The 13,443-nt window shown below is 40.2% G+C and overlaps 1 protein-coding gene across 5 annotated transcripts in view; it reads right to left on the bottom strand.

The window, feature by feature from the left end:
• Positions 1-389: 389 nt before the first annotated feature.
• The window catches only part of MBOAT2 (membrane bound glycerophospholipid O-acyltransferase 2), a 122,906-nt gene continuing 109,852 nt past the window's right edge, over positions 390-13,443 (bottom strand). For all 5 annotated transcript variants that reach the window (XM_072767745.1, XM_072767741.1, XM_072767743.1 and 2 more), the window contains 4 exons: positions 12,245-12,309; positions 10,405-10,537; positions 8,165-8,316; positions 390-6,412 (listed from right to left, as the gene is read on the bottom strand). In XM_072767745.1, the coding sequence (XP_072623846.1) occupies positions 6,187-6,412; positions 8,165-8,316; positions 10,405-10,537; positions 12,245-12,309 (576 nt within the window). In that variant the 3' untranslated portion in view covers positions 390-6,186. The remainder of the gene's footprint in view (positions 6,413-8,164; positions 8,317-10,404; positions 10,538-12,244; positions 12,310-13,443) is intronic.

Genomic DNA, 13,443 nt, shown 5'->3' with positions numbered 1-13,443 from the left:
TGTGCTCTGCTATAGATACCAATACTAATTTAAAGCTTTTGTTCTGTTTTTTTAAAGGAAGTGTTATGCCCAACATGGGGCCTGGACTTGCAACCCCGAAATCAAGAGTCACATGCTCTATCAACTCTGCAAGCCAGGCACCCCTAAGTTTAACTGCCTTCCAAAGTGCCTACAATGTGACTACATTTTGTTTTAAATAATTTTTAAGCAGTTAAAAGAGTCAATGACTCCTTAGAATATTACCATCATATTGAAGAATCCTTCAATTTAAAAAAAGAAAAGGGGGGGGGTATCACCTCTCATGATGGGAAAGGCCCGGTGTTCAGTTCTATAGACAGAATTTAAAGCCTCTGGAGTTAGCAAACACACCCACACACAACACACATACGTATTTTTAAACTACAGTTTAATCATTTTTAAAGACACACAAATTAGAAAAAAACATTTATATGTAAGTTAAAAACATCTTTAAAACCCAGCAGTAAGCCAGCAGTGCAGCGCTGAGGACACAGACCGGAAAAAAATGAGCAGTAATGGAATCATCACATCACAGTGTAACTGACACGGGGGTAGTTTAAACTTAGAACCATACAACAAGAACTAATTTATGGATCTGTTGAAAAATAACACCTCTTTAAAAAAATATTTTGGAATAATAAAAACAAAAAGCACAGGACGCCACGTTCTAGTCTCACCCAGGGAAGGCAGACGAACGCTGTAAATACTGGCTGCGGAGCTGGGGCCCTCCCCGTTTGGGCGACACTGTCCAACTACTCCCAGGCAGGGATCAGGATACAGCTCTTAAAGGAAGGCAGGAATGAACTCACACAATCTCACTCTTCATGTGGAAGGGTTCTCTTGTTTCACCTGAATTATTCTTACTTTCATTCCTACTGCTTTATAGAAGGGTGCCCTTCTGGTTCAGAGAGGCGGTCGTGCCCCGGTGCCAGGGATGGAGGCTGGCTTGGAACATGTTTGGTTGGGGGGGGGAGGCTGGATTCCTTCCTCTTTGTGACAAGAAGCCAGGGCAAATGTACTTTGTTGACAAATCTGCACATACAGAACCAAAAATATTTCAAATTGGGAAGAGGTCTATCTTCTAAGTCTGTCGAACTCTTTTACATGTGTTTGTATTTGAGCAAGGAAGTACAAAAAAGGGATACTACCAAATTAATTTCTCAAAGAAGTTACCCCAAACAGAGACTGGGCAGGACACAGTCATTTACGACTCCGGTAAAAGGCAGCCAGTCACTTTTTCCATCTCAAACGTGTTCTTAGGAAAACGGCTAGTCATTCTACTGATGTTGCTCTGTGTCTTTCGGTTTTTCATTATTTTATTTCCATTTCTTTTCACAGTAGCAAAAATCTGGTAAAACATGCATCATTGAGTGAGCTTTAGACAGTGATTTCGCATGGATCTTTATATTATTCTTTATAGAACTATATAGTCTTGGGGTTGTTTTGATTTTGCTTTACAAAAGGGTTACCAGAAGACAACGAGTATAGTTAGTTTTAAAGGTAAGACAAATTACTCGGCAAAGAAGTGTGTGTCTTCAGGCTTCCACTCCAGAAAGTCCTCCCTATCAGTAACCTACAGAGTTTGTCAGTTGTTTACTAGGGTTTCCATATTAAAAATCTATTAAAATAAATATTATTTCAAAACATATAAAAACATTAATAAGCAGCCCACCGATTAAAATGTAATTGGCTGCATCCTCTGTACAACGAGAGCCTCAAAAAAGCAGCTTAGTCATCGATTTTAAGAGCATTCCTATAAAATACCAACGTGTAAGATTTCATTTTAAATTTTCTTCTGTAATGAGAGTTACTGTAAATCGATTCGAACACATGGTGCTGCAGAAACACTGTACAGACCTCGACCCGCTGATCATTCAAATCCAGGTTTCAGGTGCAACCTAGCAAATCTCTTCCTTCACCATCAGGAACATGCATGCTCTGGTACAAACCGGTCTTAGAAGGACCACTGCAGCAAACAGAACTTTCTGCATCTTAGATACCTGTAGCAATGATAAGCCATTCACTAAATGTACACTGGGTTCAGAGTAAGAGTTTAATAAGGTACTTGAGGGCAGTTAAGATTACATTTCACAGTGTTATGTAGAATTCCGCACCTATGTTAAATCTGATGTACTCAATTTCAGCCGAGATAGACTAGGGTGGCTGAGAAAACCTCCATAAAATACTGGTTTATATTTAAAACTCCGGACAAATCCTTCGTTGACATCACAGTAACGGGCACCATTCCGAAATAATTATTCTCCCCAGTAATCTTTTTCTTTCAATCATAACATAGAACTCTTACAGTCAATTAACTAACAATCTGAAAGTTTATAACAAGGAAACAAAACAGTATAAATGTCCAGAGCTGCTCATGAATATACAAATTAAAATTTACAAGGTAGGAATTTTAAATAGGAAAAACTTTTTTGTCCTAAATGTAATCTAGTCCTTGAATAAAAGTATACATTTTGTAATTATTTTAATGGCAAAATTTTAATGTCATTTCTTTTGTAGTTTAAAATGTGCAACTAAATTAAATGTGCCTTAACTATCTTTGAATGAAATAATATTTGAGAAGTTACATGATGGTAAGATCCTGTCCAGTAAACTTGATGGTTTGTACTAACATTTTCTAGCGTAGAGCACCTTCAGCTTCACCTAGCACAACCAACCAAAGAAGCAGAGAAAGCAAAAGGAGAATAGGTTGCCTTCAATAGAGACCATTTCATTTTCAAAAGTTCTCTTTAAGGGCTACATTCAGGGGAAATGGTATGGCGCCACACCTTCTGATTTAACAGACTGGAAGGTTTTCCTCTGTTGCCAAGAAAACCTTTTGAAAAGTCAGGGCTTTGAGCTCAATAAAAATAAATAACCACGATAACAGTTGTGATTGTGAATCTGCCTTTGTCCATGACTCTTTCAAATCTTGCTAATGGCTTCCACTCATTACAAACACAACTGGTCATAAACTTACGGAACTGATCCTTTAATTTCTTATTAAGGAACTTTCATTTAGAAGACAAGTAACTTGCCCAAATCCCAACTGATGAATAAAAGAGCCAGATGAACATCCAGGTCTCCTCCCAGGGCAACGAGTGCTTCAATGCGAGTTACCTTTGCTTTTTAGAACGATTCTCTTTTACTGCAAATTTTTCTGAAAACTGGTATCTGTGGAAATCCTGTATGTGAATGTCACACGTGGCAGGGGTTGATGACACAAATACTTTTTAACTAAAAGTATGGTGGTAGCCAGACATTGTTGAAGCCAAATAAACCCTCTCTATCAGGCTAGATGTTTTAGAAGGTAAATACATTTCCCCAATTACCCTGAGTTCCAATAAAAACACTTTTTTAAAAAACTGAGGATAAGTTACTTGTAAAATGGTGATAGCTGACATACATCAAATTAACTTACTGATTTAAGAAAATGAAACTGAGGGAAGAGTAATTATTTTTGTTCAATTTTTTTTTCCCTGAGTAGTATAATAATGAACCTGAACCAAAAGTCTAAGTATGATGGTCACAGATCATCTCTGGAGTGATTTCATGACAACTAAAGAGTGGAGAAATAAATATGTACTGCATCTTGTTCTGTTGATTAAAAGAGCAGGGAGCACATAGTACAATGAATCCCTTTATACTTAACAGTATGTAGAGATATACACCAGTTTTCAAATCTTCTACTCTAAGTAGAAGGGAAGCATTAACCTTTGTAACACTCCAAGCAGATATATTTGTTTCATAGAGCACAAAAAGTTTCTTCTTGAGGAGAAAAGTCAAGTTGAGAATTAGAATTATTTCTTTAGCTTTTCTTCTAGGTTACAAACTTATTTTAATCCCTCCAAAATTAGAGAAAAGCTATCCAAAACCCATTTCATACCAAAAAAACCCCAAGAAACAAAAATACAAAACCTAGTTGATCCAGGGGACGAAAATCAGTCAAATTGTACAGATAATGTATTATCTTCAAAGGAACTGGAGAATTCTTAGTCATCTTGCTCTCTGCAATGACAGCGTCATGAAACAGGTAACAGTGATTTTAGGTTTTGAGGCTAAGAAATGACACAGGTAATAGAAATAAATAGTGCTTATTTATAAATGGCCACTTGGGCTAAGAGTTTTATTAAGCTTTCTTGTTTTTACTTACAACATGTCTAGACTTGTCCTTTAAACCCTAAATTTATCTACCTTTTTTAAAAGTAGTTATCAGATCTCTGCAGCATTAATTAAGGAGATCTTTTAGGGGCAGATACTTTCCATGATTATTCTTTTCTATCCTCTCAAACCCCACAGCTGGCTTAATTTCAGTGTGTGGGAAAACAGAGAAATTTTATTTAGCTACCTCTCCTTTTCTGGGAAGTAACAGGATTTGGCTAACCTCGGCAGGTGGAAAAAATTTACCTTTAGAAAAATAAAAACATCTTACATAATCGAAGACTAGGATATTTCTAAAGTTCTAAAAAAGATCCACTGATATTTTTGCTGATGAGGACCTCAAAAGTTCCTGGTATAGTTGTTGTTCTTTCTTCTTTAAATGAAAAACCACAGAGCTTAAGACAGATGGCTGTTCTGCGGTAATTGCATTTGCAAACTTATTCACGACAAAAATTAAAAAATATATATATATACTCACCATAGACAATTTGCATTTCATTGAAAATTTAAGGCAAGAAAGGAAATAAAGTGGTCAAATAAAGGTGGAGTCAGAAGGCCCCGCTCACCTCCTCTCTCACCTCCAAGTCTTGTGGCTGAAGCCCATACCAGGGTGGCCTTGCCGCCCACTCTTCTGCTTTCAGCCACTGCAGCCACCCCAAGACTGTGGGGTTAACAGAGATATCTGATAATTCAAGGTGAGATTAACTGTGGTGAAAATGGCCTATATGCTAGAAGCATGTTTTTTTTCCTACTCATAGAACCTAAAACTCATTAAAAAGCGTTAAGAGCCAAATTTGAAAGTGAGAATTTAAGAGTTTGGAAACTAATTTCTTTTATTCTCTAAAAAGGTGGGTTAGACCCGATGACTGTAAGTTTTCATTTCCCTAAAACGTTCCCAATTATGACTTATGCGGTCAAGGATAAGGAAGCGATTAGATAGATTGTTACCTTAACCCAGTGATTTCTCCTACACAGCCCTTGTGCCATCTACCACTATTATTTTCCTAATCCTGCCATAATTCTATATGATTTTTGCCTGGCAAATTTCATTTAAAAGTCCAACATATTAAAAAGTCATTACACTTTACATCTTACAGAATCAAAAAGAACTCAGATACATGAAGGGGAAAAGCAGTTCTGCTGAGCACCTGGTCCGTGCCCTGCCCCAGCTGCCACCAGCTCCAGTCCACGTGGTGCTTTCTTCATCCATGCCTTCCTTCCTTCCTTCATCATCTTCTCTTGTTCTCTTTCCTTTTTTTTTTTTTAAGAAAATAAGTTTAAAATATCGCATTACCAACCTTTAATTATGTTGAAGAAATTCTCCCTTGATGGGCTCTGACCGACACAAAGTAATTAAATTCTCCAGGAAAATAAGCTACCTATAATTTGGCATCCCTTTCTGTTTAGTTTCGCTACGTACAATGGTCATTTCAGGTACTTTAAGAAAACCCTTCAAATACTGAGATGTTTATTGCATTTTTAAAGTGTCCACGATCTTAACTATCCTGTTTCAAATTCCTCTGGAATTCCTTTACAAGACCATGACATCAAATATTGAAATGGCGTTCTTACAATATTACACTTGAAAATACCGTTTAGGAACAATATGGTAGGAAATAGAGGGTTTAAGGCAAGACATTCATTTGGAAAAGTTAATTTTTGTCCATCCTCCAGATTGACACGGTTACCCTTTCACCCCGTCAGTGCCTTGGGATACGCAACATACATTCAGCAAGAGGGGCACACGTACCATCCTACAACATCTGCAGAGGTCCTGAGTGCCCATTGAGATCATGGAAATATTTTTATATAAGGCGTGGCCCCCAGGGACATGGCATGGGAGGGGTTATTCGCTCCATTCCCAATCTGGTATACTGGAAACTCCCCATCTAGATCTGTCCCATTTGCCCCCCACTTCATCTCTTTTCAAAAGAACACAAATCCCTCGAAAAGGTGCTAAGATTGGTTTCTGTTAACAGAGACAAAATAGCCATCAGAGTGTTTTCCCCTTCATTGCTTTAATGAAGAATGTCTAGAGGCTATTTCTTGATTCTGATTGCAAACATTGTTTGTTGTGGAAAAACTATTCTGTCCCAAAGAATTTTCTCTTTCATCGAACTTTCTGGATGGCGACAGCTGCACATTTTCATGTGTAGTCTTTCCTCTTTGAGTTTTTTTCACCGGCAGCAACAATAATATTAAGATCCCAGCAATGTGCAGACAGTAATACCAGGAGCTAAGAGCAAAATGGACAAAGTTGACTTTATTAAATTTTGAGAATTAATCCTTAGCAATGGCACCCTTGTCAAAATGTCACATGCGCCACGGAGGATGTGCAGATTTACTCCGTTAATCTTGCATTCCCGCCCCCCTCCCCCAGCCCCACCCAGAGATGAAGCTCTCCAGTGGGTATTTATAAAGCACCCTATAAACCCAGGCCACTTATAAGCATGATACTAGCTATCATATTACATTCCTTTGTAAGGGTCATAAGTCCATAGCTGCACAGAACAAAAACAAAAAGGTACTTATTAGCAGCTGCAGTGACCTGAAAATAATCTCTCAAATCCACAGAATTGAATATTGAGAGCGAACAAAGAGGACGCAGAGCTGGTAAAGACCTTAATGCTCTGGCCTCCTCTGCTGTGTATGGTCCCTAATTAAGTTACAAATATTCCAGTGATGTGAGTAACAGATAACAGTGCCTCTTAATGGCCGCTGTCACATAATAAAGGAAGGCCATCTTATTAAAAATATTATTAGAAGCATCATTCCTGAAATCAAATATAAATCAAATGTGACCTAGGCTGCTTTTACAGTTGTAAATTCAAGTGAGTATGAACAAAGTGTACTTCCGATAGAAAATCTAACCAACAGCTCAATCACATTTAAATATATGTAATAGTTTTGTGAAAAGGGGAATTTTAGCTGGAGTTACTTGATGTCTTTCTGTACAAGTAACGCCATAGTCAGTGCAAAAATTTGTGACCACATTCTCTGTGTTGTCATTCTAAAGGCTGGGGTAATGAAAACTTTATAAAAGGTGAAGTTTTTGATCTCCAAGATATCACTAACACGTTGAGAGTGGAATCCGGTGGGTGGGCGAGAGAATACAGAGATCAAGCATGGAATTGAAGACGAGAATTTCTATGATACAGAGAAGACAAAGTACTCGGGAAACGTAAAAGAGTAAGAAGGGAACAAATTCTTGAAATAGAAGTAATTTACTTTTCTTTTGACGAAAGCAATTAAGAGAATTCACAATTCCTTGTAAAGAACGAGCTACACTTTTTTCTTTTTTTAAAACCACTCTGTCATATTCTCTATTGTTCATCTTATTTCAAGCTGCCCTATCCTTTCGTCTCTGGAGTTAACAGTCTGGCGGCCTGAACTCTTGGTGGGCAGACCTTACCACCACTTACTCATGATTATCGGAGGATGTATTTTGCTTCCGCTCCCAGAATATCCCCAGTGACTCACACGCCTCTGCTCTAACACATCAACCCCTACACCTTGACCCCAGAGCAGGGGTGAGCAAACTTTAGCCCGTGGCCACATCTAGCCCTGACGTCACAGCTTTAACTTGAGGCATAACTGACCTGTAACATTATGTTAGCCTCAGGTGTACAATATAATGATTTGATAGATGTACATATCGCAAAAAAAAAAAAAAAAAAAAAGATCACTGTGATAAGTCTAGTTAACATCCAACTATAAAAAGAACAGCTATACTTCCAGTTAAACCTCTTGGAGAGATCTGAGGTGGGGGTTACCCAGCTGATACTTCTCTGTCTTTATCACACTCATCTCAGGGGTGAGTGGTGTGAATGATTCCATAAAAAACTTGAGACCTCTTGGTTTAAAATGAAAAAGTAACCACAGAGAGTAAGGCTGTGGTGCTATTTTTCTATGCTACCCAATGGCAAAGCGCTTGCTCTTAAAAACAAAGTTATTCCCCCTGGCATATATTTGTAAGAGTGACACTTACCTGTAAAACATGAATGATGGTTTTATGGAAAGAAGTACAAATGGCACAACTGTATAACTTATTGCTATTTGAGTCATTATCCACGTTAAAACATCATACAATAATTTAAGTTGGGGAGGTTCGATGAAATAATGTCTAAAGTTATTTCTCATCTGAAATAAAGAAACAAAAATATTGGCTTGGTCTTTAACATTGCTTATAAAACTACAATTACTGCATCCAACTGTTTCAAGCATGTGGAGTGACTGAAATTGTCACACATTGCTGGTGGGACATCGGAAATGGTGCCACCACTATGGGAGAAGTTGGTTCAGGAAAAACAAATACACATATGTATAAAAAATATGGAGAGCGCAAAATGTGGGAATCTGGGTAGAGGGCATGTGGGAGTGCTTTGCAACTTTTCTGTAGATCTAAAGTTGTATTCAAATTAAAAGTTTCTAAAAAAAAAAGTTAAAAACAACACTCTTTGAGTTCCTCAAATCATATTTGGTAAACTATAATATATAAATAAAGTTCTGTTTTCACTTCTTCTGCTACACTGAGATATCTTTTCCTTTTCTTTAAACTCTGCATTTGTGAGAGACAGATGGTTCTCGATACCCTGAGCTTAGGTCAAAACACACTTATCAGAATAAATGGCAACAACGAACATTATTCTCAAAACAGGCGTTTCCTAATCACCACTCTTTACACATTTTTTTAGCTTCCAAAAAAGTCAAAACATTGCAGTTTTGAAATGTGTAAACTTAACCAACCATTATTTCCTTTTTTCAACTCTGTTCCCTGCTTTGTCTAACGTGGTCAGAGGTGAAACATGGCCCTGCTATGAGGATGCCACCAAGTTTTCCAGAAGTAACCTGGTGTGTGGTTAACGGCTCTCCCATGTAGAGACCATGGTTCCTAGTGGCGGGAACAGACCCTGGCACCCACCACGTCTTGCCCGGATCACCGCCACAGCAGCTACCTGCCCTCTTCCCTTCTGATCACGGATGGCAAATCAATCCTCCTGAAGCACAGCTTTCGGCATTCCATGCCTCAGCTTACAAACCTCCTCTGACCCCCAGGTATGCGGACAGAAAGAGCATTAGGCCCGTGCCCAGGCTGGTGCTCAAATCCTGCTATGATTGCCCTCCCCCTGCTCCCCTGCACTCCCTTTGCCTTTCCAGAATTATCCACGATTTAGGAATTCACGACGTCTTTGCTTCAGCCAGATTTACTTGTCATTTAATACACCAGGTACTTTCAAACGTGGTTCTGTTAATGTCATTTATGTGCCTAGAACGTCATGTTCCTCCCCCATCATGCTTCCCTCACTTTTGAAACAACATTTATCTTTTCAAAGCCCAAATCCAAACTTTCCTAATGAGGCCATCTTGGATCAACCCAACCAAAAGGATTTCCTTCACCTCTGAACAACTCCGTTACTTACTACAGAACCCACAGGATGTATCACATACGCCCCGTGGTGTTTGCGTACTCACGTGTACATATACCTTATGCCCCAGTCAGGCCACAAACGAGCAGAAGGTACAGCCCTTAGAGTTAGCGCTTCTCGGAGTTTTCCCTCATACACCCCCCCAAGGTACCTGACAACTGAATAAATATCTGCTAGTTTGTTAAATGAAGGCTTCTCGCCTGTAAGCGCTGCACGCAGCCGGTTCAGGCACCATCTCTGTCACGTCACTTTCTTCTGATGGACTTTCAAGGACTTAAACTAAATGTCCTTCTTTGCCCACCCATGTCAGCAACCTCATTTCTCAACTGTTTCCCAAAATATCACCCTGGGTTCCAACCAAGGACTGTGTCCTGCTTCCAATGTGGTGCCCACCACCCCAGGGATGGCCCACCCAGTTTTCTACACCCAATTCCACCCCACTCTTCATCTAAAAGATGACTCTCAAAGGTGACCACTTTCAGGAAACGTTTCTAAAGTAAACCCACCCTTCTGATCATCTTTATTTAACTCTGTTTTCAGCTCTCATTCAGAAAATTCTGTAAAGACAATGAACGCTCTGTGGGTACCTCCCACGTGCCAACTCTTCCCCTCAGATGAACCAAGGGTGGAGCCCCCGGGAGCACTCAACAAACACACCAGGTGCACGCCTCACTCGTGGCCAGAGTGGAGCACCGACTGGGGCCCAGAAACAGGGTCTGCCTAGGGAGGGTGTCTCAGCCTCTTACGCCAGCCAGCTCAAGGGGACTGCACTGAAGTATGAAATGGAATTCGGGATACTTACGGCTCGCGCTGCCAGCGTCATCACCACTCCTGTTAGAAACGTCAGATAATATCCTGGGTACACCCCGTGCCAAATGGCAGACAGAATGAACGTCTGGATGGTTGGACTCAAGGACGCTCGTTCATAACACACCCTAGAAACCAGAAAACCACAGGGAGCCAAGAGGAGTGAGTGATCAGAGTTTAGATAGTCCACAGTGATCATTCTTTTCTTATCTGACAGGACACAGAGTAATTAGGAAAATAGCTGCCGCCTAATGGCAGCAATAACTTGACCTGTGACATCAGGGAGGTGACAGCTGCAAAATATTCCTATTTCTTTAGGAAAATAAACTTGACTTTCATCTCTTTGTGGTATATGTAATAGCTAAAATAATCATTGCCAAGTGGTTAGAAATCTACACGATTCACCAAAAAACCTTTAATATTAAATATATTTTATGTTATTTTATTATTTTCTTTAATGATTTTTATTTAATTAAGAACTTTCAACTGACCTAGTAATATTTCTTTCTGGCAAGTCTGGAGGCGCTCAGTCTAAAATTTCCCTTGGTAACAGAGTACTCAGATGAAAATAAGATTTTCCCAAAGATATCAAATTTATTTATTTCTCTATGGCCAGCGTGGGGCTGGAACTCACAACCTTGAGATCAAGCATCACATGCTCCACCGACTGAGCCAACCAGGTGCCCCCAAAGGTGTCAAATTTAAAATATAACAATAACAAAAAGCACACAACAGATCTGCTCAGAGAATCTGCAGCCACTCGGGAGACTGCAAAGTATCGTGTGATGGGTATTTCAAGGGATAAAGATCCTCAACTTAGGGCAGCCCTGGTGGCTCAGCGGTTTAGTGCCGCCTTCAGCCCAGGGCGTGATCCTGGAAACCTGGGATCGAGTCCCACATTGGGCTCCTTCCATGGAGCTTGCTTCTCCCTCTGCCTGTGTCTCTGTCTCTCTCTCTTTCTCTCTCTGTGTGTCTCTCATGAATAAATAAAATCTTAAAAAAAAAAAAAAAAAAGATCCTCAACTTGTCACAAAATAAAAGACATTCCCCAGAAAAGGCTGCTTTCCACAGAACATGCTTAGTGCTGTACCATCACAGGGTAAATATCTCATAAAATAAACTCGAGGTAGAGACCCATGTCTCATTGGGAAAATGGAGACAGAGTCGCTGGGAGTTTCTATGCAATTTCCTAATGTTGCTGGGCTTGGGCTGCCTGTACAGACCTCCCTCCTCGTCCTTGGCCAACTCCTAGCCCCTGATCCCAGCACCAGCAAGCCCCTCCCCGTGCCCACCTGCCCCTGCTGCTCACTCTCCCTGCTGCTCCTCACTACAGGGAAAGGCCCCTGTAGAGGATGCTGCTGTGCATCTGACAAGCTCCTGAACTCTCTGGCTGAGGAGGCTGGGCCTTTTTGTCTGCCGGACTCATCTTTGTGTCCTGTGCCTAACAGGACATTTGACAGAAACATATGTCAAATGGAAATATTTTAAAACTGGAACTGTTCTGGAAACTCTAGGGCATCTGCATAGTGGTTGTGTGGCTACTTTGTTTTTATTTAACCACATCTCCAGTGAACGAGAGGAGGACACTGATGATCTCAGGCCTCGGAAAGATGCTCGGGAGGGCGGCTGAGAGGCCGGCGGTAACTGTATCTACCACCTGGGCCGGAAAGTTCTTGTGTTTGACAGACTCTTGCTGCGGGAGGATGTTAACAGTGTTTCCTGGCTGACATCGAGGTCACAATGTCACTCAACACAGTGTTAATATAATCAAGAATCTAACTCAGTGAAGCTCAAGTATTATTAGATACCGTGGCACAGCTCCTGAAGGCACGTACCTTTTGAGCCAAAGAGCCGTCTGAATATTCCAATTATCAAGAAACATCTTGAAACTTGTTGACATCTGAAAAACAAAAGAACTTTTTTTTCTTTGGCCAACAAAATAACGAAGCTTGAAATATAAGTAATAATGTTTTATTGTGCTAAAAATGTGTTACTTGGCATTGATGGTCATGTACTGGTCTCTTTTCTTAATATTGCTTTTCTAATACAGTAACATCATTGTGGAACTGGGATTTGGGTATTGTAAAAGCCATCTATAAGATAAATGGATTATCACCATTTTCTCCTTATATGTTATCAGGGTCGTCATGGAATTATCCTGAAGACATTCCCAATATGTAAATGACCTTTCAGGGCCCCTTTAATGACTCTTTCACTGGGGACTGGACCCATCCCATCAAGCCACAGGCTCTCAACTCCCCACCTCTATGCCTCTTCGGCCACCATCTATGACCACCTGGAACCTTGGCCCCACTTGGAACTACCACCATCTTCCCACCCTTCTAGGCTCATCACACAAGCCTCCCCCATAAAAGCTTCCTCTAGATGTCAAAGGTTCCTCTGGTCCCCTATCTCTCCTTCTTCCCTCAATAACTATCCCCTCCTGCGTCTTCACTTCCTTCCTACTGTGTAGATTCCATGATCCACTATTTACTATTCCCATCAAAATTCTTGATGTGTTTGTTTCTTTTTCCTTTTAACTCACCTACCTATCAAAATCCTAACCCCAGATCAACCACACTTTCTACCTTCCCTACTCATAACCTCTGAATTCACGTGCAGAATATCATACAACACTGGAGACTTTGGTCCTAAACCCATACTTCTTGCTATCAGTTGAGCCTCAACCTTGCAGGTAATCCTTGTTTTCCTACACAGTTCATCCTCCTCTTCCTAAAAACAGCTATTGGATTGAACCATTTTAAATTGTCTTTTTTTTTTTTTTTTGGTAAGTCAAAAGCAGGTAAAAATCAGCAATCCCATGAGATCCCAATGAATACTTCACAAGTTCCCCCCTTTCTTATCTCTGGTCCTATCACTTTTTCCCACTTGCCCTCCCACCCTCACAACAGGTAACTTTGCCTCCAACTTTATCGAGATGACATAAACCATCAGACTCCAACATCTCATACCAAAATTACAAAGTCAGCTGCCTCCACACATCCCTTTCTCCGTCCCTGGTTCCTCTTTCACT

This window comes from Vulpes vulpes, chromosome 8 (assembly GCF_048418805.1).
Source record: "Vulpes vulpes isolate BD-2025 chromosome 8, VulVul3, whole genome shotgun sequence".
In the NCBI taxonomy this organism is placed as follows: domain Eukaryota; kingdom Metazoa; phylum Chordata; class Mammalia; order Carnivora; family Canidae; genus Vulpes; species Vulpes vulpes.
Note: the sequence above shows the minus strand (reverse complement) of the source record. Positions and strands in the feature narration are given on the sequence as shown.